The 24795-nt window shown below is 47.9% G+C and overlaps 1 protein-coding gene across 18 annotated transcripts in view; it reads left to right on the top strand.

Annotated features, from left to right (window-relative positions):
* Window positions 1-364: 364 nt before the first annotated feature.
* The window catches only part of Tmem50b (transmembrane protein 50B), a 32814-nt gene continuing 8383 nt past the window's right edge, over window positions 365-24795 (top strand). The window contains exons 1-6 of one of the 18 annotated variants that reach the window (XM_087576514.1): window positions 368-473; window positions 5414-5547; window positions 6174-6245; window positions 8557-8654; window positions 19435-19574; window positions 22396-22508. In XM_087576514.1, coding sequence (XP_087432640.1) covers window positions 19476-19574; window positions 22396-22508 — 212 coding nt within the window. In that variant the 5' untranslated portion in view covers window positions 368-473; window positions 5414-5547; window positions 6174-6245; window positions 8557-8654; window positions 19435-19475. 18 annotated transcript variants of the gene reach the window in all.

The raw sequence follows: 24795 nt of genomic DNA, 5'->3' as shown, positions 1-24795 counted from the left end.
TATGCAAGAGGACCTTGCGTAATAGGCTTGGGTTTCCCATGCGGGTGCTCTTACCGATGCCGAGGTGCTGGGGTTTATACTACCACAAACCGCAGCCATAGAGGTCCGGACCTCAGCTCCAGATGCCTGGAGAGAACAGCGCCAGCCCCGCCCTCAAAATAAAGCCACGCCCTCTATCCCATTGGCCGCACTCTGATTGGTCGTCCTGCTGCTCAAGGGTCCGGCCCCGTCCTGCCTCTGAGGTCCCCGTCCCGCCTCTAGGAGTTATGCCCCGCCCACGCAGGCCACTTGCTGCAATCCCATTGGCCCCTACGGTGCGCACGGCGCCTCGACCCCGCCTCACCGGCGCCCTGGCATCGCGCCTGCCACGGGCCTCGCGCTCCGCCGCTGAGGTTGAGCCGGCTGCTGCTGCCCGGGCCGACGCGCGCCCTGGACGTCCCTGCTCCAGCTTGGGCTCGGCGAGGACGTTGCAGGTAGCCGGGTGAGTGCGGTTGGCAGGTCTTGGGCTTCCGCGATCCGCCGATCGAGCGCCGGGCGCCGGCCCCGCGCGGCCCAAGGTGCTGTGGCGCCGCCCGTGTCGGTGCCCGGGAGCGTGCGGGCGACCCGCAGGGCCCGGCCTGCGCCCGCGTCCTCTCGTCGGTCCTTGGCCCTGACGTAGCCGTGACCCGCGCTCCGCCGGGGCAGGCCGCTCCGCCGCGCATCTCGTCTGGAGCCTGGGGAGGTCCCCAAAGCCACCGGTAAGGGACGAAGGTCCTGCGGGGCGCTGCGGCAGCTGCCACCGAGGCCCCACGAACGTCTGGGGACGAGCGACCCTCCCGTTTGCTCGGAGCCGTTACCGGGAACTGTCTGTGTTGCTTTGACTTTCACCCTCCATCCTGCAAGCACAGGGAGGAGCAGGAGGAGAGGGAGGGAAGTCTTCGGGAATTCCTCCTAAGTGGCGAGTGGCCCTTTCAGAGAAGGAGCGCGGAGCGTGGTCGTTGTAAACTAGGCCATTTTGGTTTTTAGCCAGTAAGTTGGTTTTCGAGTTCACCGCTGGAAGGTACTTGAGCCTGAGAGGTTGATAGATACTTGACCTTTCCAACCGTAGCGGCGTAGGGCTGGGCTCGCCTCCACCTTGCTGATGCGATGGGAGGAGGGGCGTGGGAATTCAAACCTCTCGCTTTGCTCACTCTCAATCTCCCCCCTCCCCCGCCCGTGCATCCTTCGCTCTCCAACTCTTCACCCTATTGTACCACAAATCCCATTTCTAGATAATTTCAGGGGCGCTTATTCACAAGCTTCTCATCCTTTCTCTTGTCTTTTCTACCTGTGTGCTGCTTCCAAAGAGGAGAGCCAAGCAATTTAACACCTAAACGCAAGCATAGTGGTCAAGGACTTCCTGATCCTAAAAATGAAACCCAGAGGTTAATTTGCATAGCCATGCTGCAAGAAAAGCAGGTTTAGTTGGAGCGGGGTGAGGATGTAGTTTTTCCTCTTCAGGAGACACACCCTTTGACCTCCCCTTTTTTCCTGTATCAGCTAGACAGCAGGCTTCGCGGCTTTGTTTGGTTTTGGTTCTTGTTTTCTAAATTCACTTCTGGGGTCCAGAAGTAAAGAATCAATCCTGCTTTGTCCTTACTTGTCTTTTAATGTAATGCAACCAAAACGATGTGTAAAACAATTTAAACATTGAAGAAGGATATCATTCAGACCATACAGAAACACCAAATAAGAAGTGAAATCCTCCTGCACACCTTTAATACCAGCACTACAGATGGAGTTCCAGGACAGCCAGGACTACACAGAGAAACCCTGTCTTAAAAAACCAAAACTTTTTTTAAAAAAAGGCAGGGGTGGGGGATATCCCTCAAAATTCTTTCTCCTTCGCTCTCCACTCTTTTTTTTTCCCCCAGACACACCAGAAGAGGGCATCAGATCCCATTACAGATGGTTGTGAGCCACCATGTGGTTGCTGGGATTTGAACTCAAGACCTCTGGAAAAACAATCAGATGGCTCTTAACCACTGAGCCATCTCTCCAGCCCTGCTCTCCACTCTTTATGTTCCCAGTTCTACTCCTAAGGAGGCTGTCATAACACAATGTTATTTGGCAACAGAGAGTGGAGACACATTTCTACATTGATATGTGTAGATTAATCTCTTTTTAATAAAAAAAAAATGTTGCTAAGAGTTGGCTCAGAGGTGAGTGCCCCTTGCCCTGACCCAAGTTCAGTTCCTGACTGAACCCACATCAGCCTCACAGCTCACCTGAAACTCACACACTCACACAGAGTACTCCACATAGAAACTCACATATACGATTTTATGTCATTATTTGGATGTACTGTAATGTGTTTTTGTCTCTTACTGATAGACATTTTGGTTGTTTTTTTTGGTACTTGACTCACAATTAAAAAAACCATATCCTTTACTTATAGGGCAAGAAAAAAAAATCACAGTATTTGGAATGAATTTTCTCTACTAAGCTAAACAATTCCTAATGATACCATATCACTTTCTGAAGTTCCCAAAGCCTTTGGAGGTTATAAGCTATACTTTCATCTTTATTAATAGGGAATTGTTGTTAAGTGAACTGTTAGAAAAGGTCAAGTTTTCCAGAACCCACACGAGTCTAAATAGCCTTACTACTGGAGAATATAGTTCTACTACTGGAGACCGTCCTGTCTTGGGGTTGTCTTTGCTCTTATATCTCAAGTTCAAACTTGACTGGAAAGAAAGAACAGTACGGCCACGGTAGCTTGCAGGAAGAGGTGAACTGAACAGAATGGCTTGGGCTTGCCTGGCCTCTGTAAGGGCACTTTGTGAGAAAGTCAGGGGTTTCCACCATGTAGGAGAGAGCCCTAAGAAGCAAAGCCGGGCTTAGTCAGGGCATCTGGAGGGCTCCGTACTAAGGGCTGGAAGGATAGCAGATAGAGGCATTTCTGCTCTTCTTCACCCAAGGCTTCTCTGCACTGTCCAGGGCCCATCAAAGTCAAACCTCTCTGTGAGGCCAGGGCCTAGTGGGCCTCAGGGCTTGCGGGAGAAAGGCATCAGCATACGCTCAAGATGAAGCCAGCCCTGTCAATCGAGTGAGGAATCTGGGCCAGGTTCCAGGGAGCTCAGCACAGGTTGAAGGCTGCCAGAGCAGCTAAGACTGTGCTGCCTCCTCTGGCCTGCGGTCCTCGCTTCGGGGCACAGCTGGCTTCCTTAGCCTTCCTGTGTTGGCCCTCTCTCCATAGCATTCATTAGGCTGAGGTTTTATCCCCTCTAGTGGTGCCCAAAGGCTGTTGGGGCTTGCTGAGGGGCCACCATTTGGGAGCCTGTGAGGCCCTGCTCTGGTTCTCTTCCTCACACTGGCTGATATTTTTGGCTAATAGATTTTCCTGAGGTTCTGCAGCCTAGTCCTACCCTGACCTGCCTCCCTGCTGCTGAGCACTCCTCAGGCCTTTGACTATTTCCCCACCAGCACAGAGAAGTTCCACTTCCCACCTCTCTGTGAGTTTAATGGGGCATGTGGCTGTTTTCATCCCCGAGGTTGGGTGTTTGAACCCCTTGAATACAACAGTATAGAGGTATTGTCACTAGGAACCCTGGCAGTATTTTGTTGTTATTTTCTCTGTAATCTCTTTTGTCATTTGTACATGAACTTTTACATCTTGTTTTCTAATTTCCTTTGTTTCCTGACATGCACCCCACCTCCAACACACACACAATTTTTGTTTGCTTGATCTAGTTTCTTACATTGTAGCCCAGGCTTGCCAGGTACTCATTATGTAGCCCAGGCTTGCCCCAAACCCAAAGCCGTCTTTTTGCCTGTTTCTCCCCAGTGCTGACTTTACAAGCAGGAGTACCATGCCTGGCTAGTTTTTTGTTTTGTTTTTTGCCCAGATCTTGCTCTGTAATTCAGGTTAGCCTAACACTTGTCCTAAAGTTCAGGCTGTACCTAATTTGGAATTCCAGCTTTCCTGTTGCAGTCATTCAGTGCTGAGGATTTCAGATGGTCCCTTAATTGCTTGCTCTTGTACAGGTCACATGTGTGCATGGTGCCTGTGAGGATCAGAAGAGGGGTTCAGATCTCTGGGAATCGCAGTTACAGATGGTTGTGAGTGGCTCTGTGGGTGCTGGGAGTCAAACTCTGGTCCTCTGTATGACAGTTGTTACCTTTAACCCCAAGCTGTCTCCCCAGCCTCTATCTTATTTTCTTAACTGTTCTGTTTTTGTTTCTCTAATGGATACTATGCAGCCTAGGCTGTCCTCAAATCTCAGTTTCTCCTGCCTTGACCTCTGGAAGGCTGAGATTAGATGTACCTCTTATTTGTTTCTCAAGACAGGGTTTCTCTGTATAGCCCTGGCTGCCATGAAACTAGGTCTGTAGATAAGGCTGCCCTTGAACTCAGTGACTTGCCTGCCTCTGCCTCCAGAGTGTTGGGATTAAAGGTGTGTGGGCCCCTACCTCCTGCACCTCATTTTCATTTATTTATTTGCACATGTATGTGGGCAGTGTGCGTGCCACAATTCATGTGTGGAGGTCCTAGGACAACTTGGGAGAGAACTCTCTTTCCACCAGGTTCTGGGGATCAGCTCGGGTTGTCAAGCTCGGGTACAGCAGGTGTCTTCAGGCTGCCAAGATGCACCACCATCTCCCTGGCCCCGATTTGCACTTAAAATTTGATTCTAACTCCCAAAGACTATTCTCCATTCTCAGTGTTAATTCATTTTTTTTTTTCTTTTTTTTTCGGAGCTGGGGACCGAACCCAGGGCCTTGCGCTTGCTAGGCAAGTACTCTACCACTGAGCTAAATCCCCAACCCCGTTAATTCATTTTTGAAATGTTTGTATACATTTTATTTATGTATTTGTGTGTGTGTGTGTGTGTGTGTGTGTGTGTGTGTGTGTGTGTGTGAGAGAGAGAGAGAGAGAGAGAGAGAGAGAGAGAGAGAGAGAGAGAGAGATCTTGTGTGCTCACATGTACTTGCCGGAGACCGTTTTCTTCTAGTGCACAGGTTCCAGGGATCAAACTCAGGTGCCCGGTGCTTGAGTGTCAGGCATCATGGCTGAGCCGTCTTGGTTTTCTGGGCTTGGAATGTTGCCCCTGCGTGGTTTCTTGTACCAAGCTACTTTTTTTTTTTTTTCTTTTCTTTTTTTCGGAGCTGGGGACAGAACCCAGGGCCTTGCGCTTGCTAGGCAAGCGCTCTACCACTGAGCTAAATCCCCGACCCCGATACTTTTTTCTTTAACTTCTCTGTAGGTCTTTCACATTCAAAGATTCTTGACACACAGAGCAATCTTTGACTGTGCTTAGAATAACTAGGGGCTAAAAAAATGACTGGCCTCTGAGGTGTGGACATGACCTTTTAGCTGTTGCATTGCTCCAGGCCATTAGGTTAGTGAAAACCCCCAGACATGCGGTTCTCTACATTGCCTCTTTTCCAGCAGGTTCCCCAGGGAAGAGGTGTCTCATTTGGAAGCACGCCTGGCGGCCAGTGTCCGAGCCACACAGAGGCCGAGATTTTCCTTCCTCATACAGTTAACTACGTTGTTTTCCTTGGGACGCCTACACCATCTATTCTGTAGGTACCATTGGTTGGGCATAAGAAATCAGACACAAAGCCAGCAACCCACAGACTTGCCCAGCACAGAAGTCACAGCTGCTGGCAGCAGGAAGAGTGGGGGGAACCACATGCTGCATGTTTCTTGTGTGCCCTGCTCTTTGCTGCTTGGCCTCAGCTTCCCCACCAGCTTGGCCTGGCATTTGCCTTTCTTTAGTTACTACCCAGGTGCTGTCCCACCTCTGCCCCTTTTGTTCTGCCTGTCTCCTCTTCTGTCCTTCCTGTCAGTGCAAGTGATTGTTAATTCACTGGCTTGTTGTTTTGAGACCATTCTTATTGTGTAGTCCTGGCTGGCCCACCTGAATCTGCCTCCCAAGGACTCTGATTAAAGGTGTGCACCACTATGCGTAGTGATATACTCATTTTCATTGATTGATTGATTGATTCATTCATTCATTTATTGTAAGGCCGCAGGAGTGAGTGCAGTGAGGTGCTTGCTAATGTTCAGTCTTTTTTTTTTTTTTTTTTTCTTTCGGAGCTAGGGACCGAACCCAGGGCCTTGCACAGAGCTAGGCAAGTGCTCTACCACTGAGCCAAATCCCCAACCCCTGCTAATGTTCAGTCTTGTATCTTCTGTTTTTACCCAGAAACAGTCACAGTTTTTCTCAACTCAAGAGTCCTGATGCTGCGTCAGGAGTTGTACGCCTCAAAGCAGCTGGGTGCGTGCATGCATGCATGTGTTGTTCACTTTATCTTTTTGAGACATGGTCTCTCATTGAATTGGAGCTTGCCAACTTGTTAGACTGGCAGTTCAGTGAGCTCAGGGGACCACTTTCATGGTTCTCTGAACGAGAGTGGCCCCCATAGGCTCATGTATTTGAATGCTTTGATCTGCAGTTGGTGGGACTGTTCTGAAAGGATCAGGAGGTGCAGCCTGGTTGGAGGAGGTGTGTCACTGGGGATGGTGGGCTTTGAGGTAGGCTCAGAGGCCCACACCATTCCTAGGTAGCTCTCTCTGCCTCCTGCTTTTGGATCAGCATGAGCTCTCAGCTACCACTCCATCGCCACACCTGCCTGCCTGCACGATGTCATCCTTGTCACCAAGATGATCGTGGACTCTAACCCTCTACAACTGTGATTCCCCAAATTAAATACCTTTTTAAACAAGTTGCCTTGGTCATGGTCTCATCACAACAGAAAAGTAATTTGATTCTGCTCTCCCTAGCACTGAGAGTCACAGACCAGCTGTACCTGGATTTTATGTGGTTTCTGGGAATCCAAACTCAGGTCCTCATGCAAGCACTTTCCCCACCAAGCCACAGGTCCAGTCTTCATTCTCACTTTGTGTTGCCATTACCCTGGTTCATATACGAGAAAACTGTAGCTTATGGAGGCTTGAAGCGGAAACTGTTGCTGGCACACACCTAGTCCCAGAAGATGGGAGTAGGACATGAACCCATCCACATGGTTGCTGCAGTGAGCCCAGGTCAGCGGAAATGCCAGGCCCCTGCTGTCAGCCCCCTGTAACAGATAATGCTGTCTTCTGCACCCATAGTTTACATACAGACATGCAGACAAAACACCCATACACATAAAATACATTTTGTAAAAAATTAAAATTTGTCTTTTAAAAAATACAAAAACATTGTAAGAACAGTAGAATAAACACTGTTGATTTTGCCACTTTTATGTTGTTATTACTTTTTTCTGAGATTTAGAGAGCGTTATTCTGTTGCCTCGGCTTTCCTTGGACTCACTGCACAGGTCAAGCTGACCACAAACCTGAAGTAACCCTTCCTCACCCTCCAAGTGCTGGGACTAGACACGAGCCACCATGCCCAACTATTTTGATGTTGGTATTACTAAGAATCTTTTAAAGATGTATGTTATTTTTAGTTATGTGTACACGTATGGGTATGTATGGATAGGTGTATGTGTGCATGTTCACTCATGAGGAGTACCTATGGAGTCTAGAAGAGGGCATTGGATCTCCTGGAGTTGGAGTTACAGAGGCTGCTGTGAGCCACCTGCTGTGGGTGTTGAGATTTGAACTCAGGGCCTCTGCAAGAGCAATGCAAGCTCATACCCACTGAGCTGTCACTCCAGCCCCTGTTATTATTTTGTTTCTTTCTTTTCTTTTCTTTTTTTCGGAGCTGGGGACCGAACCCAGGACCTTGCACTTGCTAGGCAAGCGCTCTACCACTGAGCTAAATCCCCAACCCCTATTTTGTTTAACTCTAGGATGCTGCTAACATTGACACTTGACCTGTAAATATGTCCACTTATGTGTTTAGGGCTGCTGTATCCAGGCCTGTGATATGGTAGTAGCCCTGGCTGTCCTGGAACTCACTCTGTAGACCAGGCTGGCCTCGAGCTCACAGAGATCCAGCTGCCTCAGCATCCCAAGTGCTTGGATTAAAGGAATGCGCCACCACTGGGCCCATTATCTTGAAGAGTGACACCTGGCTTCCACCAAGCTCACTGGTCCACCCTAATCTCCTTTGTCAGAAGGTTGTTTACTCAGGCCTGTGTTCTGCCCTGAACAAGCATTCTCTTTCTACCGTTTTAAGTGCTGCTTCTCCTTTGGTTAACTGTTCATATCTGGCTCATCTTCTGTGTTGTAGTGGACATGCTCATGAGAGGACAGGCACCTCTCCAATTTCCCCAGCTCCGTGTGCTTTTGTCCCAGCTGTTGGTAACTACAGCAGCGGGAGAGCTTGAGCCCAGGGATTCCCAGGAAGCCTGGGTAACACAGCAGACACAGTCTCTACCAAATCAGCAGCCAGAAAATGTCCTTCCCCAACTATGACTTTCAGCACAACAGAAGTTCTGCCTTCCATAAAACACTAAAACACAAACATAAAACTTAAGTTCTGGGTTGGGGATTTAGCTCAGTGGTAGAGCGCTTGCCTAGGAAGCGCAAGGCCCTGGATTCGATCCCCAGCTCCGAAAAAAAGAACCAAAAGAAAAAAAAAAAAACTTAAGTTCTTTGGTACTTTAAAATAATTCTGTTTCCTCTCTGGTTTGCAGGACATCTTTCTCATCCTCTTGGAACAAGTAGGGACACAGATGTCTCATTCAGGTTCTTGATTGAATGGAAAATGGAAATCTAAGGCCTTTTTATAATGGTGAGACATGCTAGGGGGGCAGCGTGGGCAGCTCTGTGGTCTCATCGGCTAAGGGTAAGGGTTTGGGTTCAGTGGGTTAGAATGGCTTTCTTAGGTTATAAAAGATCTCTTCCCCATCTCTCTGTCTCTGTCTCTCTCTGTCTATCTGTCTCTCTCTCTCCAAACACACACACACACCCCTCGTTCTTTCTCTCCAGATGAGATCATGCTGTGTAACAGTCGTGGCTGGCCTGGAACTTGCTGTATAGACCAGCAGGCTGGCTTTAAACTCCCTGCCTCTGCTTCTGAGTGCTGGGATGAAAAGTGTATACAGACGTGCCTGCCTTGAAGACGCCGCCTTTCTGTTTCCTTCCTTCTTGTCCCTCACAGTCTGCTTGAGATATCAGTGGTTGGCTCTTACTGTCTGTTTTTGCCAACAGTCTGTTCCCGGTTGAAGCTGTTCTCACTTCTCAGTTCTCTCTCTAGTCGGCCATAATGGTCCTCACATCCCATTTTAGCACCCGTCAGCTTTCAGCGTCCACCCATGGCCATTTCCAAAGGAGCAGCCACACGTTTAACTGTTTGCTGTCGGAGTCTCCCTTCTTCTCCATTTCTATCTCAATCTATTTGGGTTCCTATAACAAAATATCATAGGTTAAATAGCTCATAAAGGTAAAAAGCCATTTCTCATACTGCTGGAGGTTGGGGAAACCAAGACCAAAGTGCTGGCAGATTTGATGGCTGGTGACATTACTAGGACCCTAAGCTGGAGACCTGACTCTAGGAGTCTGTGGACCAGACTGAACCACTTGCTTCAGTCAAGCAGGAGACAGTGTTGGTGACTATGAGAAAGGAATTCAAGCCAAGTGGTCTACTAGGAAGGCAGAACAGAGGCCTCCTTACAGTAGCAGCAGCCTGTATCAGAGAGGCAACAGTATTAGTGGAGAGTCTCCTCATCGATAGTCTGTTCAGATTGTGGTCTGGTCAGTCATGACCGCCCGGCTCGCCCCACAGTCTGACCTGTGCCAAGGAGACTGCTGCCTTCAGAGAGGTAGCTTCCAGTTTCTTGGGGGGAATGTTTACCTTTTAAATCTTAATCTGGAATTTAAGATAATTGAGAAAAGAATGGGCCAGAGTGGGCTATAATGGCACAAGCCTGTAATAGCCACCCTGGGACACAGGAGGCAGGGTGAGTTCAAGTTTGACGTAAGCCTGGACTATACAAACCACCAGCTTGTGTGACCCTGCCTTACCAAACAAGTCGAGAAAAGAACGAGAGAGAGAGGGGGGGGGGGGGAGAGAGCTCGAGCAAGCTGGCTGGCTCACTCACATTTTGCTGTGACACACGGGAAGGATGACAGATCTCTACCTGCATCTTTTATAAGGTGCCAGTTAGGAGGGTCCCATGACCGTGATATCCAACCCATAGTCCTCTATCTGTCCCTCAATCCTATGAGCTTGGCTGGGGGTGGAGGTTTTAACGTTTGAATTTTGGGGTACACAAATTTTAGCAGTTTTCTTTTTTTTTTTTTTTTTGGGTTCTTTTTTTCGGAGCTGGGGACTGAACCCAGGGCCTTGAGCTTCCTAGACAAGCGCTCTACCACTGAGCTAAATCCCCAACCCGATGTTAGCAGTTTTCTCTACTGTTTCCTGTTCTCATATCCAAGGGCATAGGTGTGATGTCCTTTAATGCAGGACCAAGATGCCTTTTTTTTTTTTCCTATTTTTCGGAGCTGGGGACCGAACCCAGGGCCTTGCGCCTGATAGGCAAGCACTCTACCACTGAGCTAAATCCCCAACCCCCAAGATGCCTTTAAAGCATCATTTTACGCTGTGATCTGCAGTGCTCTCAGAAGCTAACTTGGCCTGTTAGTAACGCCGACCTGGGTGAAGTGGAGGAGGGGTCCGTTGAGCATCCACCACATTGCTCTTGAGGGCTGCCATATCACTGCAGATGTCCATACTGAGAGCCTCAGGGTGGCCTGGAGGTCACACAGCATGTGATGACAAAATTCACTGATCACAAGGAAGAGAAACTTTCTAAATTAGAGAGTTTAAAAGATAGGTTCCCAGCTCATTTCCTCCTTTCTGTCTTTAAAGGGTGGGCGCCATTGACTTCTTCCAGCCTAAGTTCCTCACAGTGAATTTAGACAGGCACGAGTCACTGTTGGTTTCTTGTCAGTCCACCAGATCTCGAGGAAGGCTTACAGCCTGCTGCAGCTGGGCTGTCATCCCCTTCAGGGACAAGCGGAAAATGGCACGGTCCATGAAAGCTGCTCAGGTCCTGGCAGTTGGGACGCAGACAGCAGGAATGGGCCAGTTCCTACCCAATAACTGAGGGATGGGATGAGTTAGCAGCTGCACAGCCTGGAAGATAAGCCAGTGCTTAGTAGATCCGAGAGGCTGGAGCTGTGTAGTGGGCGAGAGGGAGGGCCGTTCTGTAGGGCTCTGTTCCTATGCCTCTGTCTTCCCACAGTGCAGAACATGCAGCTGGAAACAGGAGTGGTGTGGCTATATCTACCAGGAGGCTGTCGTGATGGGGCAGAGGAGTGCACTCCAGTACTCAGCTCCTGGTGGAGGGACAGGGAGATCAGAAGTCAGAGGTGGGTCACACAGGAGAGGAAGTGCCCGGATCCGGTTTGTAAACTGCACGGTGTGAACTAAGGCCCCTTCACTGTGGGGGTTCTCAGAGCCTATGAACAGGCTCGGCCTGGGGAAGCCCCAGGTTTGATGTTAAGGTAGTTTTACAGACTGGAGCACCAAGCAGGTCGCTCGCTGTGTGAATCTGAGGTTTAAGTCACTTCCGCTGAGACTCAGTGGAAGAGAAGACTCATTGAACAGTCTACATTGAATACTAATTGCTAACGAGGATGGTACTGGGGATTACAAAATAACGAAATCGAAATCTCTTTACATGGAGGCGGAGGCAGAGGCAGAGGCAGGCGGATCTCTGAGTTCAAGGCCAGCCTGGTCTATCATGTGAGTTTCAGGACAGCCAGGGCTACACAGTGAGACCTGTCTCAAGAAAACAAAACAAAATAAAAACAACCCTCCCCTTGTCCAGAACAAAAACCAACAAACAAACATAAAAACAAACCGACCGGGGCTGGAGAGATGGCTCAGCGGTTAAGAGCACCCGACTGCTCTTCCAGAGGTCATGAGTTCAATTCCCAGCAACCACATGGTGGCTCACAACCATCTGTAAAGAGATCTGATGATCTGATGCCCTCTTCTGGTGTATCTGAAGACAGCTACAGTGTACTTTACTTATATATAATAAATAAATAAATCTTTAAAAAACAAAAAAAAACAAAAAAAAAAAACAAACCGACCAAACAAAAATCCATTCTGTCTTTTCTTTGATTTTAGATTTAAACCTGTTCTCCAGGCTAGAAATGCTTATGAGGTTTTCTTTTTTCTGCACATGGACTTAACCATCCAGAGGACAAGAAGGTGTTTGTCCTGTGATACAAAATATGTAGAGTGTTTTCTCCAAAATACAGCTCTTTGAGTAACTCATGCTGTGGGTTTTAAGGCTTATAAGCCATCCATGTAATGAGCACCTGGAAGGCATGTTTATGGCTAACACAAGAGAGTTGAGTTCCTCAGACCCTGCTGGCATGCTTTGCCTTACAAGTGCTCACCAAGGCCATCGCTTTCCTCCATGGACTGCTTTCTTCTCAGGGCAGAGCACTTGCCAAGCATTTGTGAGATTTGTGAGGCCCTGCAACACACACACACACATACACACACACACACACACACACACACACACACACACACACACACACACACACAGAGGTTAGTAAGAAACCAGATTAACGACAGTGTCCTCTAAACGAGCTGTTTTTCTGCATTTTCTTGTTGTCTTCACCATGGCAAGCAGATGACCTTCTCCCGTGGTATCTGAAATGAGGCCTGCTGCTGCCAAGGTCTCCATGTGTCATGTGGTCACAGTGTAGTGTCAGTCCCAAACATAGGCTTTGGAATCAGATGTGAACTTCAGGGGGAAGCCTGGTTTCTTCCTTATTATTATGTGACCTCGATGGACGAGCTGCTCTTTAAAGTTAGTGTGTTCGGAGGATTGATCGACATAGTGAAGACTTTTTTTTTTTTTTTCCCCCCGGAGCTGGGGACCGAACCCAGGGCCTTGTGCTTCCTAGGCAAGCGCTCTACCACTGAGCTAAATCCCCAACCCCGACATAGTGAAGACTTATCATGAAAGGCAGGCATAGCTCGTGGCCAAAATCTAGCAGTTGGAAAGCTAAGGGAGCAGGATTTGAGTTCCAGGCCAGTCTGGAATACATGTGGGGTTCTAGATCATCCTGGATTCACAGTGAAACCTTGTATTAAAAATACCAAGTCAAGGGGTTGGGGATTTAGCTCAGTGGTAGAGCTCTTGCCTAGGAAGCGCAAGGCCCTGGGTTCGGTCCCCAGCTCCGAAAAAAGAACCAAAAAAAAAAAAAAATACCAAGTCAAACCAAAATAATTAGGAGTTTTGAGTATTGAAAGGACGAGGCCGTAAAGACCCGGAGGTCTATAAGCAACCTGCACTGAATAGCCAGTGCTGGCAATAGCCCAGAGGCAGAAGATGGGTTCTGTTCTTGGTCCTTCTGAGTTGGTTTACTCTGGTTCTACAGATCTTGAGTGGTTCTTGCATTGTTGTTCTTATTAATCTGGTTTCTTACTAGTGTGTGTGTGTGTGTGTGTGTGTGTGTGTGTGTGTGTGTGTACACATATGTGAGAGTGTGGGTGCTAGTGTGGGGGGTGTGTGTGTGTATGGTATGTGTGTGTGGTATGTGTGTGTATGTGGTGTGTGTATGTGTGTGGTTGGTGGGGTGTTGTGTGTGTGTTTTGTGGTGTGTGTGTGTACACATATGTGAGAGTGTGGGTGCTAGTGTGTGTGTGTGTGTGTATGGTATGTGTGTGTATTTGGTGTGTGTGTGTGGTATGTGTGTATGTGGTGTGTGTATGTGTGTGGTTGGTGGGGTGTTGTGTGTGTGTTTTGTGGTGTGTGTGTGTGTGTGTGTGTGTGTGTGTGTGTGTGTGGTGTGGCTGTCTTCCTCTTTCTCCATCACTTTCCACCCTTGTGTTTTGAGATGGTCTCACTGAACTAGGAGCTTGAGATCCACTGTCTCCCCTCCCAGTGTTAGGGTTACAGACTCAGACTGTCACACCTGGCTGTCCCCGTGGATGCCAGGTGGCTGACTGCAAGAACTCACACTTCTGTGACAGATACTTCACTGACTGTGCCCTCCCCAGCCCCACATGTTTTTTTTTTAACATATTCACTTTACATTCCTCTCACTGCCCCATCCAGGTCACCCCCTCTCACAATCCTTCCTGTCCCTCCCCTTTCCCCTTGGACCGTGTGACCCCCGTCCCCCGTCCCCCAACCCTGGTACTTCAAGTCTCTTTGAGACAGGGCCATCCTCTCCCACTGAGACCAGATAAGGCAGCCCATTTTTTTAAAATTATAAACTATAATTGGCCCATGTGGTGGTGACACCAAGTGCTCCCTTGGGAGGTAGAAGTGGGGGCTCAGCCATCTAAGGCCAGCCTCTGCTACACAGTGAATGAGGGGCTAGCCTGGCTACAGGAAGCCCAGTCCCATAAAAGGAAACAAACAACCTAGAAAGTAATTAAAAACTGAGAAGTATTGACTGATCCTGCCCAAGCACCCTAGTGATGGTGGATAAGTTCACTGATCTCGGCCCCTCCCATACCCCATGCTTCTCCCCACAAGAGGCATTTTGTAATTATCTAACGGTCCTCAACCTCTCTATGCTTCAGCCCTTAATATTCCTCATGTCGTGCTGACTCCAGCCATGAAAGGACACTCACTGTTACCTCATAACTGTAATCTTGCTAGTGTTATGAATGGTAACATACAGCCACTACCAGAATTATGTCTGAGTCACAGACCTGGCCCTGACACTCGAAGACTCTTACGGTTTCCCCTTGCTTAGAGCAAAGAAGGCCCTATAAGCTGTAACTGTGGGCAGTGCTGGCTGTTCACCTGGTTCTTGTTTTAAGGGTTGTTTGGGGCCAGGAAAGATAGCTTAGAGGTTAAGAATCCTTACTACTCTTACAGAAGACCTGGGTTCAGTTCCCAGCACCCACATAGTGGCTCACAACTACATGTAACCCCAGTTCCAGGGCACCCGATGCTCCCTTTGTACCTCTGCGGGATCCTTCATGCATGTGCACCATGCATACATACCCTCGGCCACACACACACGCACACACATGTAAAATAACATTTTAAAAATTGTAAAGGTTTATTTATTTTCTTTTACATATGAGTCCTTACGGGCATACTCTTGTGTGCCATGTGTGGGTGTGGTGTCTGGGGACAGAAAGAATGTCAGACGTACTCTACTAGAGCTGGGGTTAGCAGTGGTAAATGTGGATAATAATGAAGCTGAGCTTCCGGTTGAGAGTGCTGGTTCCCACCTGAATGCTTCCCATCCTTCCAGCGTCCTGGTGTGCCCCAGCCTTTCTCCCGAGAGGGCTTCAGTCGGCCTCCCCTCTACAGCCACTGAAGCCCAGAATCTTCAGGGAGGCCTGTACTAAGCCGTACTGGGGCTGAGCTTTTAGCTGCCTTTCTCCATTCCCTGTCTCTGTCTTTGGTAGCAGTGAGGTCTTCCTTGTTTGGATACAGTTTCCTTTATCTTTGTCACATCTTCATGCCACCACTCCCATGTCCCTCTGTCTACCCCATGCCTAGCCCATGCAGTTTAAGTACAGGAGGGCCACAAGCCAGTGTGTGGAAACGACTCCACAGTTTCTGCTTCTCGGACGACTTCCAGCAGCACTATGGGAAATGTGCGTGACGTGAGCTTTTGTGGGAAATGGCCTTCACCTTGTGTCGCCTTCAGGTCTTGCTTCACCTTGCAGCGACCTTCCTGCTATCTGGCTGTCCTCTGGTTAATATCGAGTCTTTCACCGACACTCTGATAACACACCTGCAGGATATCTTGCTCGAATGCTGTTAGTGCCCTCTGTTGTACCGGGTAGCCAAGACACTGGCTGCTTGGTCACCTTGGTATTGTGAGACTAGGTTTTGTACTTTGTTAGGGTGTGCCTGGGAGTCCCAGCCTGTTTGCTGCTCCCCTCTGACTTGGTGGAACTGAGCCCCAGTGTTTCCCATGAAGGGAGCAGCAGCTAACGTCTCTTCTCCATTCGTTCAGGCAGCAGCTGCTTTCCCTAATGGTGCTGGGGTCTCCATGCACCAGACGTTCAGGAGTTAGTCCAGGTATTGAAAGGCTGTTTACACTGGGGTGTCTGGGATTATCCCATGACTCATTCTTTCCCAAGATTTCCCACCTGAGTTTCCAGCTGACCTGGAATCTCAGACTAATAAATCTCATGGTTTTTTTGTGTTTCCTAAACTGGGAGTGGAGGCTGAGGGGCTGGGGTGGGGCTGTGTAAAAGTGAGTCCAGTTCGTTGAATTTCCTTGCTTATAAGGTTGAGTATCCTTCAGGTTCTTGCTACTTTGGATAAGCAATTTCCAGTGTTTGGGGTTTGTTTGTTTTTGAGACAGGGTTTCTGGGTAGCTCTAGCTGTCCTGGAATTCAAGGTTAGAGTTGGCTGGCCAGCCTCGAACTCAGAGATCTGCGTTTCTCTGTCTCCTGACTGCTGGAATTAAAAGCTTGCACCACTTCTACCTGGTTTCAGTGTTTGTTTGTTTGTTTTTATTGATTCTTTGTAAATTTTACACCATGTACCCCAACCCTACACATCTCCCATCCGTTTATACTCTCCGACCCCAAAGGAAAACAAACCTCACTGTGGAAGCCATAACATGTGACGGTGTGTCCCACAGTGTTACCCTTTGGTCCACACTGCTTTACTTGCAATGAGTCATTGGACTGGTTCAAGGCTCTGGCTTCTGTTGCACTGCCATTGCTAGATCCTCATAGGACCCACTCCTTCCCTTTATATCTCCATACATCTCCCATATGACCATCTTGGAGCTTTGGTGTACGACTGACCCTTTGCGTGCTCCAGCAGACCATACATGGGGTAAATGTTGGGGGGGTGGGCAGCTCAAAGCCCTGGGTCTGGGCCTGTGTGGTAGCTGAGCTGGTGAGCTCCTCAGCTGTCCCGCAACTAGGCTCCCCGGCAAGCTCTCTACCTAGTGCCGAAGCTGGCAAGGGGCACAGGTTAGGGCCAGCTCACCTGTGCCCACACCAACAGGGCCTAGGTGAGGTGTAGGGTCCCCTCTCCCAGTGAGGGGCAGGGCCAGCCCTCTTGCCTCTGAGGGTAGTGAGCAGGATGGGCAGGGGAGGCATCTTCTTCACCTACACCACCTCACAGTAGACGAATGGTGGGGCCAGGTCTCCACACACACTCCCATGGAGCCAGCTGGCTCACCCTTGCCTCTCCACCAGGGTCAGTCTACTGTGCTGCCCAGGCCAGGTACAGGGCTGGCTCTCAGGAGTGCTGTAGCTGGCAAGGGGGTGGTAGGGACAGCTCTACCCAGCCCTCAGACGTCAACATGGCTCCTCCCCTTGACAGTCCACGCTCACCAGGGATGTCCGTCTGGCCTGTAACAGACCCCTGCTGCTGCAGGGCCACAGACTCAGACATGGCTCTCACTGGCAGCAAGGACCAGGACCACCATGGCCTTAGGTGACATCACTGGCTGCTCACACCAGGCTGTTCTCACTACCCTAGAGTCTCCAGTTTCTCCTCCTCCTTGTTCATACTTCTTTCTCCTTCTGTTCCATTCTCCATGGCTCACTTGCTCATCTTAGTGGTGCCAGCGGCCTCTGGGTGTCTGGGCTTGTCTCAGGCATGACCTGCCCTCCCAGGCTGTGTGGATCAAACTGGGGGTTGACTATGACTTGTATTCTTAAACTGCTGGTGCAGAGATCTTTCTGTTCTTGAAGTCTTGTTTAAACACAACACGGAGGAGGTGGCCATAGTCTCCTCCCCTTAAGTTAAAGCTTTTGTTTTGGTTTGTTTTGGTTTGTTTTGGTCTTTTTTAGAAGTTATAATGGTTCTGAATCTCCTGTTGGGGCACAGTCCTTTTGTTTTTATTTTAGCATAGTATGCTCTTCTCTTTCATTTTTCTCTTTTTGTGGTTGTTGCTTTGAGATTGCTGGCTGAACTCAGCACTCTAGCGGAGCCTGTCTCCTGAGCTCTGAGATCAAAGGCTTGTGCCCTGTGGCCTAGTACACATACCCCTGTGGGCTAGTACACATACCCTATAGGCTACTATCTACATTCATATCGGTTCTTCATCCCCGCTGTCTCTCCTTCATTGGCTAGTGCTGTAGATTAACTGCAAACCTGAGGCTTCAAGGCCTTTTGCTTTACTTAATAGGTTCTGTGGGTAAAGGCTTTGGGAAGGGCCCAGCCAAGAAGATGTTTTTCTGCCCCATCTCTCTGGTCTCTTACCTGGGAAGGTGCAAAGCACAGGGCCAGGCTGCATCTGCAGGCGTCTTTACTCACACGCTCAGAGGCTGTTGGCAGGAACTCAGCTACATCTATGGTTTCCTCACAGCATGGTGGCTTTGGAGATTTTCCATGCTCACCCAGGACACAGGCGTTAGTGTCTGGGAAACCAGGGAAGCTGCAGTGCTGACTGAGACCTAATCTTAGAAGTCTCAGGGTAGGGGTGGAGATAATGGCTCAGCGGTTAAGAGCACTGACTGCTCTTCCAGTGGTCCTGAGTTCAATTCCTAGCAACTACATGGTGGCTCACAACCATTTGTAATGAGATCCAATGCCTTCTTCTGGTGTGTCTGCTACAATTTACTTATAATAGATAGATAGATAGATAGATAGATAGATAGATAGATAGATAGATAGATAGATAGATCTTTAAAAAAAAAAAACAAAAAGCGCTTACCTCGGAAGCGCAAGGCCCTGGGTTCGGTCCCCAGCTCCGAAAAAAAAAAAAGAACCAAAAAAAAACAAAAAAAAAAAACAAAAAAAAAAAAAAAAGAAGTCGTCCTCCATTTGGCTGACCAATCTTTATTTTGTCAAATTCCAGAGGTGGGAGAAATTATTATTTTGTCAAATTCCAGAGGTGGGAGAAATTATAGTCCTGACTGGATGACTCAATTCAAGGTTCTCCTCTGAATGAACGGCCTGCCAAAGAACTTACAGATGGCCTTTTTATTTTTGTTTTGTTTTGTGGTGTGGATGATCAAAGCCATTGACCTCCTCCCTTCTTGTCTGCCCTCTACCTCTTGCCCTACCACCAGCTGACGCTAAAACCACAGCTCCCCTGGTGTTCAAGCCCAGAACTACACTCATTACAGTAGGTTTGTTTTCCTTTGTGGGGGAGGGGTCATTATTTGTTTTGGTTTTCAGACAGGGTCTCAGTGTGTGGCCCTGGCTGTCTTGTCAATAAGCACCTCCTGAAATGTAGTTTTTCCTAAGTATAGTAGCTTAAAAACTTAAGTCAATTCAGGATTAAAACTAAGGAAGAAACAAAATGTTTTATTCGCTTATTTTACTTTGAGACAGGGTCTCACTATGGAGCTCTAGCTGGACTACAACTTGCAATGAGGATGGCTGGCTGGGAATTCCTGCTTCTACCTCCCAAGTGTTGAAATTCAAAGCATTTCCTGGGGCCGGGGTCACAGGATTGTACTGCTCTTCCAAAGGACCCGTTTGGTTCCCAGCACACATGTCAGGTGGCAGACCACTGTAATTCTAGCTCCAAGAGATCATTCACGTTCTCCCAGCATCCGTGGGCACCCCCACATACACATAATTGAAGCACATGGTTTTTAGAAAGCATTTGCTCAGGTTGATTACTTCTTGTCTTCTGGTTCCTAGGAAGCGCTGTTGAATGAGAAACCCACGCGTACGGAGTTCAGATGGCAGGCTTCCTGGATAACTTCCGATGGCCGGAGTGCGAGTGTATTGACTGGAGTGAGCGCAGGAACACGGTAGCCTCCGTGGTTGCAGGAATCTTGGTGAGGACACAGATGTACTGGTGACGTCATGGCTTTGCATTGGTCTTCACATTAACGTCAGTGTCCTTAAATGGTGAACAGCCTTCCAGCACTGTTTCTCTGCTGTTGAGGACAGGCAGTGCTGTATGTAGCCTAGTGTGGTTCAGTTTGTTCTGGGGAGTAGGGTGTTGTGTAGTCCAGGTTAGCCTTGTACTTGCCCTTCAGTCTCTACCTCTCAACTGTCGGGATTACAGGTATCTGAGCTCCGTGTGGTTTGCGCAGTACTGGGGAGTAATGTGATTTAAGCAAGCTCTTCACCAGTTGAGCTACGGGCCCAGCCCCACGTGCTGGGTTTCCGTGACTGAGAATGACTTAAATCTGGGATTTCTCCTTCACTTGCAACGCTCATCACAACCTTTTCAATTTAGTGAGGCACTGTTTGTGAGTACTGCACAGTCCTCCAGCCTCAGAGTCTGATGTCACTCAGGCACTGTGACTCATTGAAGATATGGTTATGTAGACAGGGTCTTATGTAGCCCAGGCTTGCCCCAAGCTCACTCTCCTCAGTATCCTAGGTTGGCCTTAAGTACCAGGATTGCAGGTGTGAACCACAGGATGGGCTTGTTTATCTTACTAACACTTCTCACTTGCAAACTGCCATCTAACTTCACAGATTTTTTTCGTTTCATTTATTATTTTGGGTCAAGGTGTCCTGTAGTTGAGGGACCTTAGCTCCCAGTTCTGCCTCAGCCTCCTGAACACTGGATTGTAGATGGAGCCTCCGCCGACTTGCTTTAGGCCGCTGCTGTTTGTAAACCATGACCTGACCAGTCTCATGCCCGGTGACCATTTTGTCCTGCTTCAAAGGCAGAAAAGACCAATTACTAGATAGTGATTTATTGATTTATTCAGTACAAGCTAGCATGTACTGCCCGCTTGTCACGCATGACTTCTCTGGAACAGAGTGACCTGGAGCAACAGCTGGGAAAAACAGGTCGTTGCCCCTAACAACCCGCTGGCTCCTGCAAAATCTCCCTTGCTTGCCTGCCCACCTTGTGGCTTTAGAGTATAAAGTGAGAACGCAGACTGGACCTGGGATTGCTGCCTTTCTGGAGTCTTGGCTTCCATTCATCCACGACGTCTCTTCCATCCCATTGTATTGGAGTCCACACTGCAGAAGACGCCTGCAACACCTCCACCGCATGTCTGCAAACAAGTTTCATCTTTCATGTTTTTATAATGTGTAACCTCACGCCCTTACTTTGGAAGAGGGGTCTTGTTATATAGCCTAGGCTGGTTTCAATCAATCAATCTTTCTTTCTTTCTTTCTTCCTTCCTTCCTTCCTTTCTTTCTTTCTTTCCTTTTTGTTTTTGTTTTTGTTTTTGTTTTTGTTTTTGTTTCGAGACAGGGTTTCTTTGTGTCACCCTGGGTGTCCTGGAACTCACTCTGTAGACCAGGCTGGCCTCAAGCTGACAGAGATTTACCTGTTTAGCCTCCTGCTGCCTCTGCTGTCTAAATGGTGGAATTACAAGCATACACCACCTGGCCTGGCTTTCTCTCTTTTTTCCTCTCTGGATTCCTTTTTCTTTCTTTGAAACAGGTTTCACTCTAGCCCTGACTTACCTAGAACTCAGCCCAAAGCCCAGTGTGGCCTTGAGCTGTAGGCAGACCTGTATACAGGGGCCATTATGCCGTCTCTCCCTTTCCTTTTTTTTTTTTTTTTTTTTTTTGTTTTTATCACATGTATTTATTTATTTTTATTTTTGTATGTGCAGGCACACTTTGGCACATGTACGTAGGTCAGAGGATAACTTTGGGGACTGGTTCTTTCCTTTCACCATGTGTATCCTTGGGGTGGAGCTTGTTTTTACGCACTGAGCCATCTGGCCTCTCCTTTTCCCTTTTTCTTTTTTCTGTTTCACACAGGATTTCATATATCCCCGGCTGGCTTTGAACTCGCTGTATAGCCAAGGATGCCCTTGTGCTACTTGGCCTGGTCACACAGTGCCAGGGATTAGGCCACGGGCCTCATGAGCGAACAAGCTGTGTCCTGGGCAGGCCAGCCCTCAAGCTGTGTCCTGGGCAGGCTGGCCCTCAAGCTGTGTCCTGGGCAGGCTGGCCCTCAGGGGATTGCTCTGTGACTTTGCTTTTTTATTAAGTAATTTCCAGGTTTATCTGTTATTTTTCTTAGTAAAGGACTTTGGAATATATATATATTTAAAATGGATTTTGAGCTCTCTAAGCACTAAGATTGTAGAACTCTATTTCTGTGAGTTTAGGAAAGGGTTCTTACATCCTGTCCTTAATTTCTCTGGGCAGTTGCTGGCACCTGTCTGTTCGAGCATGGTTAGCTTGGTTGACAGGAAAAGCTTGTGTCTTATACCCTCGTGTCCAGTCAGCGACAGGATATTTAATTAACTTACGTAAGCTGTAACAATCGCAGGCCTCTATAGTTTGGGAACCCTGACAACTGGCTCCTGTGAGCGAGCATCTGAGCATCGGTCCGTGGGGCAGGAGTCTGTGGGGCTGTCCAGCGAGAAGGCTGCAGGGAGCCAGGGAGTAGTGGTAACTAAGGGCGGTAACTAAGGAGGCTACTGCTCGGCCCTGATGGCAGAGGGAGGAACTGAGCCAGCCACAAGTAAGTCAGCTTATTGAGCCCTTCTCAGATCTGACAGGGTGTCTCACACCATCAGTTGTACAGAAAGGGGAAACCAAGGACGTGAGTTTTATAGTGCACCATCCAAAGCACAGCACAGAGGTCCTTGTCTCGTTTATGCGGGGTGGGGGTGGGCCACTGAGGGTCGTGCACTGAGTTTCCTCCTGCCCTCCTGGGCTCTGCAGTTCTTTACAGGCTGGTGGATAATGATCGATGCGGCCGTGGTGTATCCTAAGCCTGAGCAACTAAACCACGCCTTCCACACGTGTGGTGTCTTCTCCACGCTGGCCTTCTTCATGTAAGTGTCATGTAACTCTCAATTCACCATCTTTTTGTAGATTTATTTATTTTATGTATGTGAGTACACTATTGCTCTCTTCAGACACACCAGAAGAGGGCATCAGATCCCATTACAGATGGTTGTGAGCCACCATGTGGTTGCTGGGAATTGAACTCAGGACCTCTGGGAGAACAGTCAGTGCTCTTAACCTCTGAGCCATCTCTCCAACCCCTTCACCACCTTTTTGAAAACAGTCCTCCTTAACCCTTAATGTTTTTTTAAACAACTTCTAAACTTTATTGATGGACCCCTCCTAAACATGATGAATTTGTTTTCCCTTTTATTAAAAGTCTTTTTTACAAATTTTATGTGTGTAAAATTTGTAAAAAAAAAAAAAAAAAAAAGTTAAAAGACTCACAAAAGGTTTCCAGTGTTTTTGTGCACTGGAATACCTGACATACCTTAAAGGGAAGTAATCAAGAGAAACGAAGCCTCGGACTGACTTCCTCTGCGCCAGTCTCACCTCTGTCCAGCATGGTCAGAGCGCGAGGGAAAGAGACCAAGGTTTCAGGGGGAAGCTGAGCACCTGGGGAGCAGGCATGCTCCATGGGCCCTGAATCCTGCTGACTTTTGCTGTTGTTGGTCAATGCTGCCAAGAAAGAAAAAGTGTCACAGGGTGGAAGAGATGGCTCTGTGCTTCAGGGCATTGGCTGCTCTTACAGGGGAACCTCCCCCCAATTCAATTCCTAAGCACTCAAGGAGCAGCTCATAACTGTCTGAAACACTGGTTACAGGGAATCTGACGTCCTCGTCTGGCCTCCGCGGGCACCAGGCACACATGTGGTACACATATTTGGGCAAAACATTCTCCCCCACAAAATATAAATATATATGTATACATATACATATATACATATGTGTACACATATACTTATATATATTATATACACATATATACACATGTACATATGTGTACACATATACACTATATACATTTGTATACACATATACACACACATATATATTATTTATTAGGGGAAGTCTACTTTTGGACTTTCTTCTTCTTCTTTTTTTTTTTCTTCCGGAGCTGGGGACCGAACCCAGGGCCTTGCGGTTGCTAGGCAAGCGCTCTACCACTGAGCTAAATCCCCAACCCCGGAAGTCTACTTTTGGAACTGAAAAATATAATCTGAAATACAAGGAGAAATGGCATATGATTCTCTTACAACTGCTAGAAAGATGTGACTAAATTCTACAGCCATTCTTAGTGACATAAAAGAAAGAAGCTCAGGATGGCAAGATGGCTCAGCAGGTGAGGGGATTGCTGCACAAGCCTGGAGCTCTGAGTCTGAGTCTCAGAGCTTACATAAAAGTAGGAGAGAGCCAACACCACAGAGTTCTTTTCTGACTGCCACAGAACAGAAAGGTACATGCACACACGCACCTGCACATGCATGTATGTACATTCATATACACACATGTGCATGCTCAGTGGTACATGTCTAAGACACAAATACACATCTATACATACACAAACATGTACACACACATGCTCACGCTCACACAGAAATTAAAAAACGAAAACAACTTTTCATTTTTCGAGACAATGTCTCACCGTGTAGCTCTGATTGTCTTGAACTCACTCTGTAGACCAAGCTTTGCTCAAACTCAGAGATCTGCCTGTCTTTGTCCCTCAAGGGCTGGGATTAAAGGTGTGTCCCTCCACAGCTGGCCTAATAATTGCGTTTTACTTATGTGTTTATTTATTGATTCATTTATTTTGAGAAAGGGTCTCTCTATGTTGCCCTACTAGAACTTGCTATGTAAACTAGAAAGTTTAAATTGTGAAAGATAAAACTGCTTATTCTCCATTCAAACTATGAATAAGCACCCCCTTCTGTCGGCACCTTTCTCCCTTCCCTCCCCCTTCCTCCCTTGGCCATTTCTCTCTAAGTTTAACCCACAGCCTTGTGCACACTACGAATGTGCTTTGACACTAAGCTTTACTCCTATTTATTATTTTTAATAATTTTTATTTTATCTAATTTGTACAGGTGTTTTGCCTACATGTATGTATTCCAAATGTACGCAGTACCTGTAGAAGCCAGCAGAGGGCATTGGATCCTCTGGAACTGGAGTTACAGATGGTTGTGGGCTATACCATGTGGTTTCTGGGATCTTTAGATCAGCCAGTGCTCTTAACCATTGAGCCATCTCCAGCTCCCCTGTTTAATTATTACAGTGAAAACTTTAAAATGGGATAAATAACACGGACTCCTCTGTATATACATGTATAAAATAGGTA

Source organism: Rattus norvegicus, chromosome 11 (genome assembly GCF_021556685.1).
Source record: "Rattus norvegicus strain SHRSP/BbbUtx chromosome 11, alternate assembly SHRSP_T2T, whole genome shotgun sequence".
NCBI lineage: Eukaryota > Metazoa > Chordata > Mammalia > Rodentia > Muridae > Rattus > Rattus norvegicus.
Note: the sequence above shows the minus strand (reverse complement) of the source record. Positions and strands in the feature narration are given on the sequence as shown.